The 21,541-nt window shown below is 49.2% G+C and overlaps 1 protein-coding gene across 10 annotated transcripts in view; it reads left to right on the top strand.

Moving 5' to 3' along the window:
- The window catches only part of PTK2 (protein tyrosine kinase 2), a 449,027-nt gene that overhangs the window by 190,228 nt on the left and 237,258 nt on the right, over positions 1 to 21,541 (top strand). For all 10 annotated transcript variants that reach the window (XM_063921189.1, XM_063921188.1, XM_063921184.1 and 7 more), the window contains one exon: positions 3,135 to 3,222. In XM_063921189.1, the coding sequence (XP_063777259.1) occupies positions 3,135 to 3,222 (88 nt within the window). The remainder of the gene's footprint in view (positions 1 to 3,134; positions 3,223 to 21,541) is intronic.

Raw genomic sequence — 21,541 nt, 5'->3', positions numbered from 1 at the left:
ATCTCTCCTGTGGTGGCTGCAGAGTGCTCACCTTCTGGAGTGTCGCAGGTTCGGCATTCAGGACTGGGTTCTGGTAGCCACAGACGCGAGCCTCCGAGGTTGGGGTGCAGTCACGCAGGGAAGAAACTTCCAGGGTCTCTGGTCAGGCCAGGAGGCTTGTCTTCGCAATCAATGTACTGGAGTTGAGGGCCATATACAACGCACTTCGACAAGCGGAAAATCTACTTCGCGACCTACCGGTTCTGATCCAGTCAGACAACATCACCGCAGTGGCACATGTAAACCGCCAAGGCGGAACAAAGAGCAGAGTGGCAATGGCAGAAGCCACCAGGATTCTTCGCTGGGCGGAAAATCATGTAAGCGCCCTGACAGCAGTCTTCATTCCGTGAGTGGACAACTGGGAAGCAGATTTCCTCAGCAGACACGATCTACATCCAAGAGAGTGGGGACTTCATCAGGAAGCCTTCGCAGAGATTGCAAGTCGGTGGGGACTGCCCCAGATAGACATGATGGCGTCACGCCTCAACAAGAAACTACCGAAGTATTGCGCCAGGTCGAGGGACCCTCAGGCAGTGGCAGTGGACGCCCTGGTGACAATGGGTGTTTCGGTCGGTCTATGTGTTCCCTCCTCTTCCGTTCATCTCAAAGATATTGCGAATCATAAGACGAAGAGGAGTACAGACATTTCTCGTTGTTCCAGATTGGCCGCGAAGGCCCTGGTATCCGGATCTGCAGGAAATGCTCACAGAAGATCCGTGGCCTCTTCCTCTCAGAGAGGACCTGTAACAACAGGGGCCCTGTCTGTTCCAAGACTTAACGCGGCTGCGTTTGACGGCATGTCGGTAGAACGCCGGATCCTAGCGGAGAAGGGCATTCCATATGAGGTCATTCCTACTCTGATAAAGGCTAGGAAAGACGTGACAGCTAAACATTATCACCGTATATGGCGAAAGTACGTATCTTGGTGTAAGTCCAGGAATGCTACTCCGAAAGAATTCCATTTGGGCCGTTTCCTTCACTTCCTACAGACAGGAGTGAATTTGGGCCTAAAATTAGGCTCCATTAAGGTTCAGATTTCGGCCCTATCCATTTTCTTTCAGAAGGAATTTGCTTCTCTCCCAGAAGTCCAGACTTTTGTGAAGGGAGTGCTGCATATCCAGCCTCCTTTTGTACCTCCAGTGGCACCCTGGGACCTTAACGTGGTGTTGCGGTTCCTTAAGTCTCACTGGTTTGAACCACTTAAAGCGGTGGAATTAAAATATCTCACTTGGAAAGTGGTCATGTTGTTGGCCTTGGTATCGGCAAGGCGAGTGTCGGAGTTGGCGGCTTTATCTCACAAAAGCCCCTATCTGATTTTCCATGTGGATAGAGCAGAGTTGCGGACTCATCCTCAATTTTTGCCCAAGGCGGTTTCTTCTTTTCATATGAACCAACCTATTGTGGTGCCTGTGGCTACACGGGACTTGGAGGATTCCGAGTCCCTTGATGTGGTCAGGGCATTGAAAATTTATGTGGCCAGAACGGCTCGGGTTAGGAAAACAGAGGCACTGTTTGTCCTGTATGCAGCCGAGAAGGTTGGCGCTCCTGCTTCGAAGCAGACTATTGCTCGCTGGATCTGTAACACGATTCAGCAGGCTCATTCTACGGCTGGATTGCCGTTACCAAATTCTGTAAAGGCCCATTCCACTAGGAAGGTGGGCTCTTCTTGGGCGGCTGCCCGTGGTGTCTCGGCATTACAGCTGTGCCGAGCTGCTACTTGGTCGGGTTCAAATACCTTTGCGAAGTTCTACAAGTTTGATACCCTGGCTGATGTTTGCTCACTGATGTTTCCTCATGTTTGCTCAATCGGTGCTGCAGAGTCATCCGCACTCTCCCGCCCGTTTTGGAGCTTTGGTATAATCCCCATGGTCCTTACGGAGTCCCCAGCATCCTCTAGGACGTAAGAGAAAATAAGATTTTAAACCTACCGGTAAATCTTTTTCTCCTAGTCCGTAGAGGATGCTGGGCGCCCGTCCCAGTGCGGACTACATCTGCAAGACTTGTATATAGTTTTTGCTCACTTAAGGGTTATGTTACAGTTTTGATCAGTCTCGGGCTGATGCTGTTTGTTTCATACTTTTAACAGGTTCGTTTATTCCATGTTGTACGGTGTGGATGGTGTGGGCTGGTATGAATCTTGCCCTTGGATTAACAAAAATCCTTTCCTCGTACTGTCCGTCTCCTCTGGGCACAGTTTCTCTAACTGAGGTCTGGAGGAGGGGCATAGAGGGAGGAGCCAGTGCACACCCATATCTAAAGTACTTTTTAGTGCCCATGTCTCTTGCGGAGCCTTTCTATCCCCATGGTCCTTACGGAGTCCCCAGCATCCTCTACGGACTAGGAGAAAAAGATTTACCGGTAGGTTTAAAATCTTATTTTTAATACCTGCCATTTTCCTAAGGCAGCGTTTTATGTTTTTGGGATACTTTTTTCTTTTTTTCTTTATGTAGGGATACTTAATGGGTTTGTTCATTAAGTCTGATTGGGCAATGTTTTGATTGGGGCGGGATGGTAAATCTGGTTGGCTGACTGCAGCGTTGGCGCGTGCCGTCATTGGCTGATGTTGGTCGTTGTGCCCGTTCAATTTATCATTTGGACAAGCGCACCTGTGGGTTATTTCTGCCACTAATCCGATCATTAGTGTTGAAGTGCTGCGTGAACTGCTGATCCGGCAGTGGGGGGAGAATGCATGCCGTAGAGCAGGCATTATGTAGTCTATAAATTACTTTTTTATTGTCTGTGTTAGTAAGACAGCAGGAGGGATTAGCAGATGTAGGGACCTAACTCCCTCCTGGTATAACGGACGTAGCAGATGGTAATATGGGCAGGGGAAGGGGTTTCTATGACCCATCGCAAAGTCGATGAAAAAGCTTAAGCGGCTTTTTGTTCTCTTTGATGTGAGGAAACTTCAATCCTGTCCATTAGCGCGTGCTGACTGTAAGGTCCTTTGACGTCAGAGCCAGCAGTCAGAATTCTGATGTAATCGGACCCTAATGGTTTGGTGCAAGCGTAATCGTTTGTAAAGCCTGGTGCTTCGGCCTGATCAGTGGATTGTGCAATATTTCTGATCATTTCTGTGTGCTTCTGTCTTTTAGGTATGAACTGAGAATTCGATATTTGCCCAAAGGGTTTCTGAACCAATTCACAGAGGACAAGCCCACCTTGAATTTCTTTTACCAGCAGGTAGGCCACTTTTTATGGGATGAATTATTGATGAAATGGTCATTGTCGCAGCTCAACGCACCCGACTGCTTTATTCCAAAATCTGTTGCATACAGCGGTGTTACGTGTTCAGCATCACCCCCTCCCTCCCTGCTAAGAAAACGCCTCTCTCTGTAGGTGCGTCCTTTCCATACATGATCTCGTACTGGAAACTTACTCTGTGTCAGAGACTGTTGAAGAAGAGAAGCTGCTGATCTAGTTGTCCCCAAACCATTCACATTGCCGGTTTTTATGATCTGGACAATGGGTGTCACGGTTCTGTTGCCATCTTTGGGTGGTTCATACGTTAAAGAAGATACGTAGAAATTAGATCATCGGTGTTTAATACTTTTATAGCCTGATGTCTGATTTGACGTTTATAGGAATTGTAAAAATATGTTCTTTATGGGATAGAACTCTGGTAGAGGAGTGCTGCACACCGGGAAGCGGGGTCTGTAGGCCCATGACGTCCCCCGAAGTGCTTCATGTTACCCCCACCTCCCCTCACAGCTCCCAGTAAAGCCTGTGGTGTAGCTGGAGGAGTTATAATGTAGTTGGGCCTGGTTTATATGTGAGTTCCGTGGCTACATTGAGTAGAGTGTAGTATTATATTGTACTTTAGAAGACTGCGATGAGTACATACAGTATATTTCATAATGGTAGCGAATATTGCACACTGGATCGGGGCATAGGCTTTGATGCTGATTATGCAGAATATATTCTATTGTTGTCTCGTTAGATGTTTGTGATTGTTGTGACATCTCCTCTGGCCAACGCTCGCCACTGTTCTCAATGCAATGTGACATGTACTGGAGGCTACTTCATCCGACTGTCCCCTGACGTATACTCTGCATACATTATACAGAACCCAAACCCTATAGACAGGGAACCAATAACCTTACACAGAGATTTATTTTGATCTCTCTGCAGCGGATTGGATGTGACACAGTCTTGTGTGTTACAATGTGACCAATATTCTGCTTACCGGCGGCCCGTCAATATAAACTGTCATTTAGGGATAAATATGGTTCTAGTGTTTCTTATGTATAGGTGGGTGTTGGTAATGGAGAGTAATTCATGTCTGCTGGCTTCTGCTTAATTAGAAAATCGTGTTAAGTTAATGTGGGTTTCAATGGGAGAAATTAATGTCCATATGTCGGGACACGGTGCGGCTTCCCTGGTAAACCCCTGATGAATAATAATGTGTTTAAATAGTAATTAGTAATGTTTTTTTGTTTTTTTTAACTTGCAGGTGGAAGTTGCAAGTGTTTTTCCCTAATATTGTACTAACTTGTACATACACACTTATAAATCACAGTATATACATTTAAATATACAGATGTAGCCACGCTCATCCAACATGCAGCATTTTCCGTATTTGTGGCAATCCAGGAACGGCAAGTGTGCCCACGGCTAGGACGCGCACACGTCTCAGTACGTGCGGCATACTAAGTCACACCTGCGCCTCGGCACGTGTTGCAAACTTGATGAGCGTGGCTACATCTGTTTCGCTAAATATTTTACACATTTGCTGGAATGCACATGCTGGCTATCATTTTCATTCATCAAATAAAAGTTGTAAAATTCAGCTTTGTGACTCCTTACACCAGCCCCCTGCCGCTGTCCTTGGGGCCACTCCCGGCCCCTTGGGGCCACTCCCGTCCCCCTGCCGCCGTCCTTGGGGTTACTCCCGTCCCCCTGCCGCCGTCCTTGGGGCCACTCCCGTCCCCCTGCCGCCGTCCTTGGGGCCACATGTTTTAATATTTCATAAGGAGGCAGGCTGGCCGCACCTCCCCACATATCCCCCGACCCCACCTTCCCTTTGCCCCCTTCCCTCCCGTACGTGGGCCCAGCACAGCTGTTGGCGTCCCTGGTCATTCCATGTGACTCTTCCTACATTTCTTGTTAATATTTAGAAGGTTAAATGCACCACAAGCAAAATTGAAGCTGAAATTCAACATTTTAAAAACATGACAATAATCGCGTTACACACTAATGCGACTCGCGCTCCACACTAATGCGACTCGCGCTCCACACTAATGCGACTCGCGCTCCACACTAATGCGACTCGCGCTCCACACTAATGCGACTCGCGCTCCACACTAATGCGACTCGCATTACAGTTCTGTCCCCAGTCACAGGGCTCCGATACAAATTACACACACCTGTACAATTCACGTGAATTAGTCAATGTAGGCCTGTTTTATCTTCCCAAATAAGTGTCAAGGTATATAATATAATTCATCTGGTGATGATGGCCATATAAAATACATTTATAAAATACGTGATACTTAGCCGTTATCCACTTCAACAACTTCTGTGTATGTTCAATGTTTACACACCTGGAAAATCAATACACGATAAATAAATCGATTTTCAGTTATCACACATTATACTATGATCTTTAAGCAGCATAAATATACTAAAATGTTAGCGGTTATGTGAAATGTAATTTTCATGTATTGTATCCTGTATTTCATAAAATTACCGTATTGTTTTACACCTAAATGCTTATTATTGTTTATTGATTGTGGAGTCTGTCATATTGTTAGTGCTGTCTGGAAGAACAGCACCATCTAGTGGTAGAAAGCTAAAAGGCAGTCCCTATGCAAAGATCAAGTATAGGAACACTTTCGTTTTATTAAAGACCTAAGTAAAACATACACTGCTTTCAGAATGTTTTCTCTGCTGTGTTTGCTTCTCTTCATGTGTGTTGTAGTTCTTAAACTACCTGACACAACACTAACTGGAAACCTGTTTCTCGGTCTCATTAGTCAGAGTATTTGCTGAGAACAAAGCGAGTCTGTGTTGCAGAGTCCTGGTTATCGTGCACTAAGATGTTCAGGGATTTCTCCTGTGCTCAAGGTTATATGTTGATTCTCTGGAGTGACGCACACGCGTATTACACAAACAGCCAACTATTGTCTTGTCATCCAGGGCCGAGCTGATAAGGGCCGCTTGTTATGTGCAAGGAAACTGATTTATATATGTCATTGCCTAAAAACATTTAACACTCCAGTCTGTTCCGTCTACAGTGAGGTTTTCTTTTCTTAGTGCCCGGGTCTTCCTACTCAGAACTCGTTCCAGTTGGTTGCCGTATACCTCTGGCTATATAATAATAATAATAATATTTGGGCAGACTGGGATTTTTCCACTGGCCCGTCCTGGTTTCCTCCCTGGTAACGAATCGTCCTTGGTTCTCACGCTCTCTCCCATTCCCAAACAGGAGCCCTTCATTTCTGTCAATTGGTAATCCAGAATATTAATCCTGGACGTCGCACCTCCAGATAACGTGCTAATTGTGTCACGCTGCATTAATACGTCCTTAGTCCTGGGTGCATTCACTGGTCATGTGAGGTCATAACCTCAAGTCACTAATTCTGCTTGAGGCTCCGCTCCGGTTTATAATGCGCCGTCATTGGCAAGACCTTCTGCAGCTAGGTTCCCTCTCGGACTCTGAGCGTCTCTGTATCCACTTAATGTAAACGTGGCAGGCTCACGGTACAAATCACACTTTAGATTGCAAGCTCTGTTGAACACACCACCATATCTCTGTTACATTGGGTTACAGAATTATTACTGATGAAGCTAATTTATTCTGTTTGCAGAGCGGTGTGGAATAAGTCAGTAAAGGATAATTAGCATATGCTAAGTGTTGCTTGAAATCTCTCTGGTCTGTATTTAAGCACCATACTGTCCCTTTAAACCGGGACTCTCATGAATTACACAGGTTCTGTGGCTGGCTGACTTCAAGCCTGATTTCACCTAGTTTTAATCAGCCATGGAATCTGTGTAATTTATGAGTGTCCCGGTTTAACGGGCTAGTATGGTAAACCTATGTATATCTGTGAAGTATTCCTTATGGCATACATGTGAATTATACTTTGTGCATCATATGGTGCGAGACGTCTGGCACAATTTCCACGCTGTGCGCTTTTTCCTTCATTCTGTTACTTTTCTCCTCCATTATTCCTGCAGTGTTTATGGTGCACTGTGTGCTTAGGATTTGTGTTATGTTTCTTTCCTCCCAATGGCATTGTAAAGGCGCAGATAAAGCGTTAGATGCATGGCGCGGGTCACTAGCGCAGGGACCTGTCTTTGCCTTTTTACACAGACTGTGCGCTTTTTGTGCCTTACTTTGCTAATGGGGGGTCATTCCGAGTTGATCGCTCGCTAGCAGTGTTTAGCAGCCGTGCAAACGCATATTCGCCGCCCACGGGGGAGTGTATTTTCGCTTTGCAGAAGTGCGAACGCCTGTGCAGCAGAGCGCCTGCAAACACATTTTGTGCAAAACAAGACCAGCCCCGTAGTTACTTATTCTGTGCGATGATTGCTGCGACGAGTGACACGGTAATGACATCAGATACCCGCCCAGCAAACGCCCGGCCATGCCTGTGTTTTTCCAAACACTCCCAGAAAATGGTCAGTTGACACCCAGAAACTCCCTCTTCCTATCAATCTCCTTGCGTTCGGCTGTGCGATTGGAATCGTCACTAGAACCAGTGCAAAACCACTAAGGACTTCGTACCCGTATGACGTGCTGCGCAGTGCGGTGCATACGCATGCGCGGATTAGCCGTTTTTTTCACTGATCGCTACGCAGTGAACAACGGCAGCTATAAATCAAATCAGAATGACCACCATAGTGTACTCTGTGCTTCGTGTTAGTAATTTTGTATAAGAACATTTATTTTCCTCTGTGCAGGGTAAATACTGGCTGCTCTTGCATGTAGCCCACAAATGTTGGACAGCTTTACCTTTACACAGCAAATTACATTTCAGTATGAACACACTCTACCCAAATGTAATCTCTCTGCACATGTTACATCATGTGACCGACGCCGGAATCCTGACGCCACTCGGGTGACCGGCGCCGGAAAACTGACAGCCGACATCCTGAGTGTAATTATCGGGGGGCATTGTTAGGGTTAGGACCCAGGCGGTTAAGGTTAGGCACTGGGGGGGGGGGGGGGGGGGGTAGTCCTAGCCATCCCCCCAGGGTTAGCCCTAGCCACCACCCCTCCAAGGGTTAGGGTAGGGGGGTATAAATACTTATCCCTGCCGACGTAGGAATGTTTAATGTCTGAATGCCGGCGTCCGTGATGTGACTGCTGGCATCCAGATAAGTGGTATATACTGAACCCGCAGTGCCCCGTGGTTACTTGATGATTTTTTATTTGTATTTGTGCTTTACTTCCAAATCAGGATCAGGGCCCGTAGTGTACTAGGCAATGACCATTAATGTTTTGGTGCAGCTAGGTCACAGTCTGGCGCTCTAGATTCAGCTATTTGGTGCTGAAGATAGCTGTATCAGGACATATCTCTATGAATTGGTGTATTTTTAGCAAGAATAATTCATGGGTGTTACCTTTACTAAATCTTAATTTGTAACCAAAGTGGTTCTGTTAGCACCCGTATAATGAGCTCTTTAGCATTGCAATGCAGTCGTTATACTGTTTAATTACAGTAGAAGTGATCCAGGATGTTGCAGGGTATAGTTACTTCTGTTTTAAATTCTACTCGAGATGGAGGTTTCAACTTGACAAGTTAGGGGTGAATTGGATTAGAAGTCGCACTGCTTGGGGAGCGGGAGGGGGATTAAACTGTTCAGTCAGAGGTGATATGGAGAAGGGGGGCTGGTGATCGCTGAACATCTACTGTGCAAGTTTTACTTTTATAGATCGTTACACCCCTGGCCTGGCAGGACGGAGTGACTATAACCCCTGCCGTATACCAGTGACACTCGTTATCCATGCCTGCGCTTCCTGTAGAGCGGCGATAGGTACATATCTGCCTCATATAGAACACTGATGAGCCAGGGAACCCTGACAAGCCTTCTGAGATGGCTTCTGCCTGGCTCTGTATAATTACTGTGCGTCTTTCCTCCGACTGATGTCTGCAGCTCTGCATCAAAGGGACGGAGCCCTGTAATTAGGCAGCCAGGGGGAGGCTACTAAACATGGCTCACAGCCAGTGGTGCAAGTAGAAAAAATGTCTTACGGGTACTGTGTGCGCGCGCCGAAGGCGCGCGCGCAAAAAAATGGGTGTGGCCAAATGCCACATGGGGCGTGGCCAATGGAAATGGGGGCGTGATACACATATGGGGGAGGGGCAGATACACATATGACCCCAATAGTGCCAGATACACGTTGCCCCACAGTGCCAGATATACATTGCCCCACAGTGCCAGATACACATTGCCCCACAGTGACAGATATACATTGCCCCACAGTGCCAGATACAGAAATGCCCCCAGAGTGCCAGATATACATTGCCTCGCAGTGTCAGATACACGTTGCCCCACAGTGCCAGATATACATTGCCCCACAGTGCCAGATATACATTGCCCCACAGTGCCAGATACACATTGCCCCACAGTGCCAGATACAGAAATGCCCCCAGAGTGCCAGATATACATTGCCTCGCAGTGTCAGATACACATTGCCCCACAGTGCCAGATACACATTGACTAACAGTGCCAGATACACATTGCCCCACAGTGCCAGATACAGAAATGCCCCCAGAGTGCCAGATATACGTTGCCTCGCAGTGTCAGATACACGTTGCCCCACAGTGCCAGATATACATTGCCCCGCAGTGCCAGATATACATTGCCCCACAGTGCCAGATACACATTGCCCCACAGTGCCAGATACAGAAATGCCCCCAGAGTGCCAGATATACATTGCCTCGCAGTGTCAGATACACATTGCCCCACAGTGACAGATATACATTGCCCCACAGTGCCAGATACACATTGACTAACAGTGCCAGATACACATTGCCCCACAGTGCCAGATACAGAAATGCCCCCAGAGTGCCAGATATACGTTGCCTCGCAGTGTCAGATACACGTTGCCCCACAGTGCCAGATATACATTGCCCCACAGTGCCAGATACACATTGCCCCACAGTGCCAGATACACAAATGCCCCCACTGTGTCAGATATACATTGCCCCCCGTGCCAGATACAGAAATGCCCCTACAGTGCCAGATATGCCCCCAGTGCCAGATATCCCCCAGTGCCAGGTATACATGCCCCCCCAGTGCCAGATATCCCCCAGTGCCAGGTATACATGCCCCCCTGTGCCAGATATCCCCCAGTGCCAGGTATACATGCCCCCCTGTGCCAGATATCCCCCAGTGCCAGGTATACATGCCCCCCTGTGCCAGATATCCCCCAGTGCCAGGTATATATGCCCCCCAGTGCCAGATATCCCCCAGTGCCAGGTATATATGCCCCCCAGTGCCAGGTATATATGCCCCCCAGTGCCAGATATCCCCCAGTGCCAGGTATATATGCCCCCCAGTGCCAGATATCCCCCAGTGCCAGGTATATATGCCCCCCAGTGCCAGATATCCCCCAGTGCCAGGTATATATGCCCCCCAGTGCCAGGTATATATGCCCCCCAGTGCCAGATATCCCCCAGTGCCAGATAGAAATGCCCCCCCCAGTGCCAGATATCCCCCAGTGCCAGGTATAACCCCCCCCCCTTCCCTGCTCACCGCTGCCGCTGGCCGCTGCCGTCCTGTGTGAGGGAAGGAGAGCGCAGCCTGTGCCTCTCCTTCCCCTCAGTCTCCGGCGGGTGTCTCACAGTTTAATTCAGCGCCGATCCGTGAGCCAATCAGAGCTCGCACCGCGAGCTCTGATTGGCTCACGGATCGGCGCTGAATTAAACTATGACAGCCGCCGGAGACTGAGGGGAAGGAGAGGCACAGGCTGCGCTCTCCTTCCCTCACATCAGCGGCGGTGCGAGGAGCGGCGGCCCGTCGGTGTGGGTACGGCGTACCCACGGCTAAATTCTTACGGGTACGCCGTACCCACCCGTACCCGCCCACTTGCACCACTGCTCACAGCCTAGACCAAAGGCAAAGAACACCTTGTGTGACCTTATGTGAGGAGCAGCGTGGCTGGGACACAACCACCTCTACTCCACAGCTGGTGGAACTTTCCCACTGAGCCGGGGGTCCACACTTCAGAGCTGCTGGCTGCCACTCTCTTGGGCGCTGTGTATGTATTGTGCAGTAGTGAGCTTTGCACTATGAGTGTGCAGTCCTGGTGCATAGTGTGTGTGTGGTGGTGTTGTTGTTTACTGTGTATGCTGTGTATCCAGTAGTGTCTTTGAATCGATTTGAGTTACAGTTGGCTTGTAACTAAATAATAATAATAGTATTAGTAGTAATAATGTCCTATATAATAGCCCAGATCTGTGATTTTGTGATTGATTTGCTAACGCTGGGTGGAGTCACAACAGTGGGCGGAGTTAGTGAAATGAGTCACAGATCTGGCCAAATCTATAGGACACTAGGAGCAGCTGCAGCTGCAGATAGTATGGACATGGCACAGGCAGGGGTGTATACCTCCCAGCTTTCCTCATGAGCTTTCTTCAGGCAGAAGGAGGGGGACGGGGACACACACACACACACACACACACACACACACACACACACACACACACAGACACACACACACAGACACACCGAAAAGGGGGCGTGGCTTCACGGGAGGGCCCCGTTTTCGTCAGTGAGGGGGCATGCCCAGCGCTCTGTGAGCTGCTGGCATGCTCCCAGGGGCTGATTATGAGTCCGGGGGGCACAGGGTACTTGAGAAAGGGGAGCCCTATCTCATTGCTGTGCCTGCTGTGGGGTTGCGGGCGTGGCCTAATCGCGGGACGCGAGGCCACGCCCCTTATGCAAATTCCGGCGTGTGTTTTTTTTTTTTTTAATGGGATTTTGGCCCCTCAGCTAGGGCTAAATCCAGAGGAGGTGGTCGCTCCCCCCTACACACCCTCACAGGCAGAAGAAAGCAGGGAGACTGCTGCCTCCCTGCAACACCACAGACCTGCCAATACGCAGCAGCGTGTGCTGACTGTAGCACAATGTTGTTGCTGGCAGGGCGGGGAGCTTCTGAGCTGGGACAGAGCTACTCCAGCCGGGGGGCCACCTAAAACTGTGGGGCCAACAGTACGTACCGCCTGCCCCCCACCCTTAATCCGGCTCTGCTGCTGGAACCCCCCCCCCCCTTAATCCGTACCCCCTGATGCCCCCTCTCCCTCTGTCTCCACTATTCACCGCTGCTCTGCTAAGCAGAACAGCGAGTACCGGAGCTTTCCAACTGCCCCCCCCCCACCGTGGGACACTGCGACCCGCGGGTGGGACAGCGGGACAGACCCCAAAAAATGGGACTGTCCCGCGAAAATTGGGACATTTGGGAGGTATGGGGGGGTGTGAGGGGGTATGCCATACTTGACCCCCACATCAGCATACTCAGCAGGGTCTCTCTGGCGCGGAGGAGCGTCACTTTCTGGTACACTCCACGCTTCTTAGCTGTAGTTTTGTGGGTCACCAGCCGCTGTGCACTTTCCGTACTGCCTCTGTTATCTCCAGCCCCGGCAACCCCACCGCTAGCTGCAGCGCTGCCACCCGCAGTGAGGTGCGCCCAGCTTCTTCACACACTTTAGCCGGCGGGTAGCGCTGCAGAAGTCCGCGCTGCTTGCAGGCTCTGACCCCCTCCTCCCTCCAGCAGCAGCGTCTCCTGGGAGCTAACCAGTCACTCCCAGTCTACCCTTACCACAGTGCCTGGCAGCTGCGCGAGGTCTGCGGTGTGTGACTGAGGAGGGGGGGAGTGATGCGGACGGGCAGAGGAAGCAGGACTACAGCCTAAGAGAGTCAGCCATGCCAAGTCTCCACCAGCAGCAGATCCCAACAGGTTGGAGTGGAACAGCAGCAGCCAGCAGCAGTGACTCCGGTAACACACATCTGTCTGTCACCACTGTTCTGTCCCTAATACCAATCTCTCCCATGCCCTGTGTTCTGTCATGTCCCTGTCACCCCTGGCCTTGACCTGCCACCCTTATCCTGGCCCTTTCACCCTTATCCTGGCCCTTTCACCCTTATCCTGGCCCTGTCACCCTTATGCTGGCCCTGCTACCCCTATCCTGGCCCTGTCACCCCTGTGCTTGCCCTGTCAACCCTATACTGGCCCTGTCACCCCTGTCCTGGTCCTGCCGCCCCTACACTGACCCTGTCACCCCTATCCTGTCCCTGTCATTTCTGTCCTGGCCCCGTCGCCCGTGTCCTGGCCCCGTCACCCCTGTCCTGGCCCCGTCACCCCTGTTCTGACCCTGTCACCCCTGTTCTGACCCTGTCACCCCTGTCCTGGCCCAGTCAACCCTGTTCTGACCCTGTCACCCCTGTCCTGGCCCTGTTACTGCATACCCTCCAACTACCTTTTTGGCAGGTACAGTACCCGCAGCACCTCCAGACCTCTCCCCAATGCACCACACCTCCGCACCTTCCCCTCCACCACATGCGGCACTCCACCCTTCCCCCACATGCTGTGCATCCAGACCCCCTACACCACCCGCGGCTCCCACTCCTCCGCCCTTTCACCACCCCCAGCAATCTCCAGGCCCCCTCCACCATTCACCCCCCTTATATGTCTCCCCCACACCTGCCCCCCTCCACCCGCAGCATCTGCAGACACCCTCCTCCATCCGCGGTCCCCCCCTCACCCACCCCTCCCCCACCAATGGCACCCCCGCACCTGCCCCTCCACCACATGCAGCACCTCCGGACCTCCTTCCCGATCCGCCGCAACACCCGTACCTGCCCCTCCCCTACCCATGGCGCGTGCGGACCCCTACCCCACCAGCGGCACTCCCGCCCCTTCCCATCCCACAGCACCACCGGAACCCTTCACCCATCTGCAACATCCCCACACCTGCCCCTCCCCCACCCATGGCACCCCTGCCCCTCCCCCACCTGCAGTGCCTCCGGACCCCTCCCCCATCTGCATCCCCCACTCCTCTGCCCCTCCCCCACCCGCAGCACCTCCCAACCCATCCCTATCCGGGCCCCACCCCCACTTCCGCCCCCCCTCCATCCGCAGCATCTACAGACACCATCCGCAGTACCCCCCGCACCCGCTACATTCTGTACATTGTGGCCTGCAGGTGCTGTTCATGCCGTCGCAAGGGACTGCGCCTCCTTCACCATCGCACATCCTTTCATTGTGCAATATTTAACCACTAACAAAGGAATGCAGGTGATACTCCATATAACACAAATATTGAACCCCAGAAAGGCATGCAAGGGTTAAGGGGGCGTAGCCCCTTGCGACGGTGTGAAGAGCGCCCGTAGGGCGCGATGAAGCACCTAGTAATAATAATAATAGTATTATTAATAAGCTCCACAAGTATTACACTCTAAAGAACAATGTATTGTGTACTTGCTGATCGTCCTCAAAAGAAGTATGCAGTAATGACATGCCTCCTGTACCCCATGTATTATGTGTCTTTATCAGGGCCGTAACTAGGGGGGGAATTCCAAGTTGATCGCAGCAGGATTTTTGATAGCAATTGGGCAAAACCATGTGCACTGCAGGGGAGGCAGATATAACATGTGTAGAGAGAGTAAGATTTGGGTGGGTTATATTGTTTCTGTGCAGGGTAAATACTGGCTGCTTTATTTTTACACTGAAAATTAGATTGCAGATTGAACACACCCCACCCAAATCTAACTCTTTCTGCACGTTACATCTGCCTCCCCCACAGTGCACATGGTTTTGCCCAATTGCTAACAAAAATCCTGCTGCGATCAACTTGGAATTACCCCCTAGGTGTGTGCGGAGGGGGCACCGCACATAGCGCTGCATGGTAGGGAGCGCTGTTGGCGGCACTTGGCAATTATCTGTTTTAATTACTTTCACTTGCAGCTTCCCCCTTTTTGAAGCCCAGCATCTCCTGACCACCCCTGTCTCCTACCCTGACCCCTTCTGTCACTAATACCTATACAACATTCATGACCTCAAACTGAGATTTCTTTGTTATTCAGTCGCACTGTCCTTTATTACATTTTAAGATGCTGACATAGCCGAGATTCGAACCCATTGCCTGTGGCACTGCAGTCAGACCATCTGTTTATTCATTGAGCTATCTACCCTTACATAGAAAGCTAGAGAATTCTGTTTGAAGCTCACCTTGTACTGTGTGAAAAAAATTATCAGCATTGCGACTAAGCAGATCTATGTAGTGTGTGGCTGCAGGAGATTGGATGTGTGGCTGCACACTACATAGATCTGCTCAATTACAATGTACCATTAGCTTCATATAGTGTATGTGTATATATAGGGGTACACACACACACACACACACACACACACACACACACACACACACACACACACACACACACACACACACACACACACACACACACACACAGTGTGTGTGTATATTCAATTAAGGTCGAAACGACGGCAGTTTTCTACACTTTTTCAGGTCGGAAGGGGTTCCGACCTATTCCCCAGCTTTTTTATTCGACAAGTTGGGGAATTCGACTTGTGGAATAGTACATGAATTGGCGGTATAGCTGCCGATCCACGTGCTTCTGAGGGAAACGGGGACAAATTCGACAGGTTTTGGCCCCGTCTCCGATCATCTCAGTCCGACTTAAAAAAAAAAAACGACCTGAGAGGAGGGGAGGGGGGAGAGCCGCGGGCAGACGGGGGACAGTAGCGCTACAGCACAGCGCTGCAGGAGGAATGCGGCACAGCCGCCGCTCACGGCAGCGTCCACCTGGCTCCAGCAAGTGAGGTCCTGCTTGCTGGAACCGGGTGGACGCTGCCGTGAGGTCTGGTGGCTATGCCACATCCTCCTGCAGCGCTGCTGTGCCCCGTCTGCCCGCGGCATGTAATATGTGTCTTTATATCACGTGCTGGGCCTTCTTACCAGTACAGCTTCTGTAGCTGATCACCATGTAATATGTGTCTATATATCACGTGCTGGGCCTTCTTACCAGTACAGCGTCTATAGCTGATCACCATGTAATATGTGTCTCTATATCATGTGCTGGGCCTTCTTACCAGTACAGCTTCTATAGCTGATCACCATGTAATATGTGTATTTATATCACGTGCTGGGCCTTCTTATCAGTACAGCTTCTGTAGCTGATCACCATGTAATATGTGTATTTATATCATGTGCTGGGCCTTCTTACCAGTACAGCGTCTATAGCTGATCACCATGTAATATGTGTATTTATATCACGTGCTGGGCCTTCTTGCCAGTACAGCTTCTGTAGCTGATCACCATGTAATATGTGTCTTTATCACGTGCTGGGCCTTCTTACCAGTACAGCGTCTATAGCTGATCACCATGTAATATGTGTCTTTATATCACGTGCTGGGCCTTCTTACCAGTACAGCGTCTATAGCTGATCACCATGTAATATGTGTCTTTATATCACGTGCTGGGCCTTCTTACCAGTACAGCGTCTATAGCTGATCACCATGTAATATGTGTCTTTATATCATGTGCTGGGCCTTCTCACCAGTACAGCGTCTATAGCTGATCACCATGTAATATGTGTCTCTATATCATGTGCTGGGCCTTCTTACCAGTACAGCTTCTATAGCTGATCACCATGTAATATGTGTCTTTATATCACGTGCTGGGCCTTCTTACCAGTACAGCGTCTATAGCTGATCACCATGTAATATGTGTCTTTATATCACGTGCTGGGCCTTCTTACCAGTACAGCGTCTATAGCTGATCACCATGTAATATGTGTCTTTATATCATGTGCTGGGCCTTCTCACCAGTACAGCGTCTATAGCTGATCACCATGTAATATGTGTCTTTATATCATGCGCTGGGCCTTCTTACCAGTACAGCTTCTATAGCTGATCACCATGTAATATGTGTATTTATATCACGTGCTGGGCCTTCTTACCAGTACAGCTTCTGTAGCTGATCACCATGTAATATGTGTATTTATATCATGTGCTGGGCCTTCTTACCAGTACAGCGTCTATAGCTGATCACCATGTAATATGTGTATTTATATCACGTGCTGGGCCTTCTTGCCAGTACAGCTTCTGTAGCTGATCACCATGTAATATGTGTCTATATATCACGTGCTGGGCCTTCTTACCAGTACAGCTTCTGTAGCTGATCACCATGTAATATGTGTCTTTATATCACGTGCTGGGCCTTCTTACCAGTACAGCGTCTATAGCTGATCACCATGTAATATGTGTCTTTATATCATATGCTGGGCCTTCTTACCAGTACAGCTTCTGTAGCTGATCACCATGTAATATGTGTCTTTATATCACGTGCTGGGCCTTCTTACCAGTACAGCTTCTGTAGCTGATCACCATGTAATATGTGTCTTTATATCACGTGCTGGGCCTTCTCACCAGTACAGCTTCTGTAGCTGATCACCATGTAATATGTGTCTTTATATCACGTGCTGGGCCTTCTTACCAGTACAGCGTCTATAGCTGATCACCATGTAATATGTGTCTTTATATCACGTGCTGGGCCTTCTTACCAGTACAGCTTCTGTAGCTGATCACCATGTAATATGTGTCTTTATATCACGTGCTGGGCCTTCTCACCAGTACAGCTTCTGTAGCTGATCACCATGTAATATGTGTCTTTATATCATGTGCTGGGCCTTCTCACCAGTACAGCGTCTATAGCTGATCACCATGTAATATGTGTCTTTATATCACGTGCTGGGCCTTCTTACCAGTACAGCTTCTGTAGCTGATCACCATGTAATATGTGTCTTTATATCAGGTACTGGCCCTTGTCACCAGTACAGCTTCTGTAGCTGATCACCATGTAATATGTGTCTTTATATCACGTGCTGGGCCTTCTTACCAGTACAGCTTCTGTAGCTGATCACCATGTAATATGTGTCTTTATATCATATGCTGGGCCTTCTTACCAGTACAGCTTCTGTAGCTGATCACCATGTAATATGTGTCTTTATATCACGTGCTGGGCCTTCTTACCAGTACAGCGTCTATAGCTGATCACCATGTAATATGTGTCTTTATATCACATGCTGGGCCTTCTTACCAGTACAGCGTCTATAGCTGATCACCATGTAATATGTGTCTTTATATCACGTGCTGGGCCTTCTCACCAGTACAGCTTTTGTTGCTGATCACCATGTAATATGTGTCTTTATATCACGTGCTGGGCCTTCTTACCAGTACAGCTTCTGTAGCTGATCACCATGTAATATGTGTCTTTATATCACATGCTGGGCCTGTTCACCAGTACAGCTTCTGTAGCTGATCACCATGTAATATGTGTCTTTATATCACGTGCTGGGCCTTCTTACCAGTACAGCGTCTATAGCTGATCACCATGTAATATGTGTCTTTATATCATGTGCTGGGCCTTCTTACCAGTACAGCTTCTGTAGCTGATCACCATGTAATATGTGTCTTTATATCATGTGCTGGGCCTTCTTACCAGTACAGCTTCTATAGCTGATCACCATGTAATATGTGTATTTATATCACGTGCTGGGCCTTCTTACCAGTACAGCTTCTGTAGCTGATCACCATGTAATACAGGTTGAGTATCCCTTATCCAAAATGCTTGGGACCAGAGGTATTTTGGATATCGGATTTTTCCGTATTTTGGAATAATTGCATACCATAATGAGATATCATGGCGATGGGACCTAAATCTAAGCACAGAATACATTTATGTTACATATACACCTTACATACACAGCCTGAAGGTAATTTTAACCAATATTTTTTTATAACTTGGTGCATTAAACAAAGTGTGTGTACATTCACACAACTCATTTATGTTTCATATACACCTTATACACAGCCTGAAGGTCATTTAATACAATTTCTCTGACGTCCTAGTGGATGCTGGGACTCCGTAAGGACCATGGGGAATAGCGGCTCCGCAGGAGACAGGGCACAAGAATAAAAGCTTTAGGATCAGGTGGTGTGCACTGGCTCCTCCCCCTATGACCCTCCTCCAAGCCCCAGTTAGATTTTTGTGCCCGAACGAGAAGGGTGCAGGCTAAGTGGCTCTCCTGAGCTGCTTAGAATAAAAGTTTATTTAGGTTTTTTTATTTTCAGTGAGTCCTGCTGGCAACAGGCTCACTGCATCGTGGGACTAAGGGGAGAAGAAGCGAACTCACCTGCGTGCAGAGTGGATTGGGCTTCTTAGGCTACTGGACATTAGCTCCAGAGGGACGATCACAGGTTCAGCCTGGATGGGTCACCCTAGCCGCGCCGCCGGCCCCCTTACAGAGCCAGAAGAGTGAAGAGGTCCGGAGAAAGCGGCGGCAGAAGACGTTCCTGTCTTCAACTAAGGTAGCGCACAGCACCGCAGCTGTGCGCCATTGCTCTCAGCACACTTCACACTCCGGTCACTGAGGGTGCAGGGCGCTGGGGGGGGAGCGCCCTGAGACGCAATATAACAGATACCTTAGGTTTGGCATAAAGAAATACATCACATATAACTCCTGGGCTATATGGATGTATTTAACCCCTGTCATTGTTACAGAAAAGAGCGGGAGATAAGGACGTCGTGAAGGGGCGGAGCCTATCTCCTCAGCACACAAGCGCCATTTTCCCTCACAGCTCCGCTGGAAGGACGGCTCCCTGACTCTCCCCTGCAGTCCTGCTACAGAATCAGGGTAAAAAAGAGAAGGGGGGGCACTATTGGCAGCTTATAATAACAGCAGCTATAAGGGGAATAACACTTATATAAGGTTATCCCTGTATATATATAGCGCTTGGTGTGTGCTGGCAAACTCTCCCTCTGTCTCTCCAAAGGGCTAGTGGGGTCCTGTCCTCTATCAGAGCATTCCCTGTGTGTGTGCTGTGTGTCGGTACGTGTGTGTCGACATGTATGAGGAGGAAAATGATGTGGAGGCGGAGCAATTGCCTGTGTTAGTGATGTCACCCCCTAGGGAGTCGACACCTGACTGGATGATCGTATTTAAAGAATTACGTGATAATGTCAGCAACTTGCAAAAAACTGTTGACGACATGAGACAGCCGGCAAATCAACTAGTGCCTGTCCAGGCGTCTCAGACACCGTCAGGGGCCTTAAAACGCCCGTTACCTCAGTGGGTCGACACAGACCCAGACACGGATACTGAGTCTAGTGTCGACGGTGAGGAGACAAACGTAATGTCCAGTAGGGCCACACGTTACATGATCACGGCAATGAAGGAGGCATTGAACATTTCTGACACTACAAGTACCACAAAGAAGGGTATTATGTGGGGTGTGAAAAAACTACCAATAGTTTTTCCTGAGTCAGATGAATTAAATGAGGTGTGTGATAAAGCGTGGGTTTCCCCCGATAAAAAAGTGCTAATTTCTAATAAATTGTTGGCACTATATCCTTTCCCGCCAGAGGTTAGGGCGCGTATGGAAACACCCCCTAGGGTAGATAAAGCGCTCACACGTTTATCTAAACAAGTAGCGTTACCGTCTCCTGAAACGGCCACCCTCAAAGAACCAGCGGATAGAAGGCTGGAAAATATCCTAAAAAGCATATACACACATACTGGTGTTATACTGCGACCAGCAATCGCCTTAGCCTGGATGTGCAGTGCTGGAGTCGCGTGGTCGGATTCCCTGACTGAAAATATTGATACCCTGGACAGGGATAATATATTGCTAACTATAGAGCATTTGAAGGATGCATTATTATATATGCGTGATGCACAGAGGGATATTTGCACCCTGGCATCAAGAGTAAGTGCTATGTCCATTTCTGCCAGAAGAGCGTTATGGACGCGACAGTGGTCAGGGGATGCGGATTCCAAACGACATATGGAAGTATTTCCGTATAAAGGGGAGGAGTTATTTGGGGCTGGTCTATCGGACCTGGTGGCCACGGCAACGGCTGGAAAGTCCACCTTTTTACCCCAGGTCACCTCACATCAGCAGAAAAAGACACCGTCTTTTCAAACTCAGTCCTTTCGTTCCCATAAGTACAAGAGAGCAAAAGGCCACTCATTTCTGCCCCGGGGCAGAGGAAGAGGAAAAAGACTGCACCATGCAGCCACTTCCCAGGAGCAGAAGCCCTCCCCTGCTTCTGCCAAGTCTTCAGCATGACGCTGGGGCTTTACAAGCAGACTCAGACACGGTGGGGGCACGTCTCAAGAATTTCAACGCGCAGTGGGCTCACTCGCAAGTGGACCCCTGGATTCTACAGGTAGTATCGCAGGGGTACAAACTGGAGTTCGAGGCGTTTCCCCCTCGCCGGTTCCTGAAGTCTGCTCTACCAAAGTCTCCCTCCGACAGGGAGGCAGTTTTGGATGCCATTCACAAGCTGTATTCCCAGCAGGTGATAATCAAGGTACCCCTCCTACAACAAGGAAAGGGGTATTATTCCACACTATTTGTGGTACCGAAGCCGGACGGCTCGGTGAGACCAATTTTAAATCTGAAATCCTTGAACACTTACATAAAAAGGTTCAAATTCAAGATGGAGTCACTCAGAGCAGTGAT

The sequence above is a fragment of the Pseudophryne corroboree genome, chromosome 5 (assembly GCF_028390025.1).
Source record: "Pseudophryne corroboree isolate aPseCor3 chromosome 5, aPseCor3.hap2, whole genome shotgun sequence".
NCBI classification, from domain to species: Eukaryota; Metazoa; Chordata; class Amphibia; order Anura; family Myobatrachidae; genus Pseudophryne; species Pseudophryne corroboree.
This window is presented reverse-complemented; position numbering and strand designations above follow the sequence as displayed.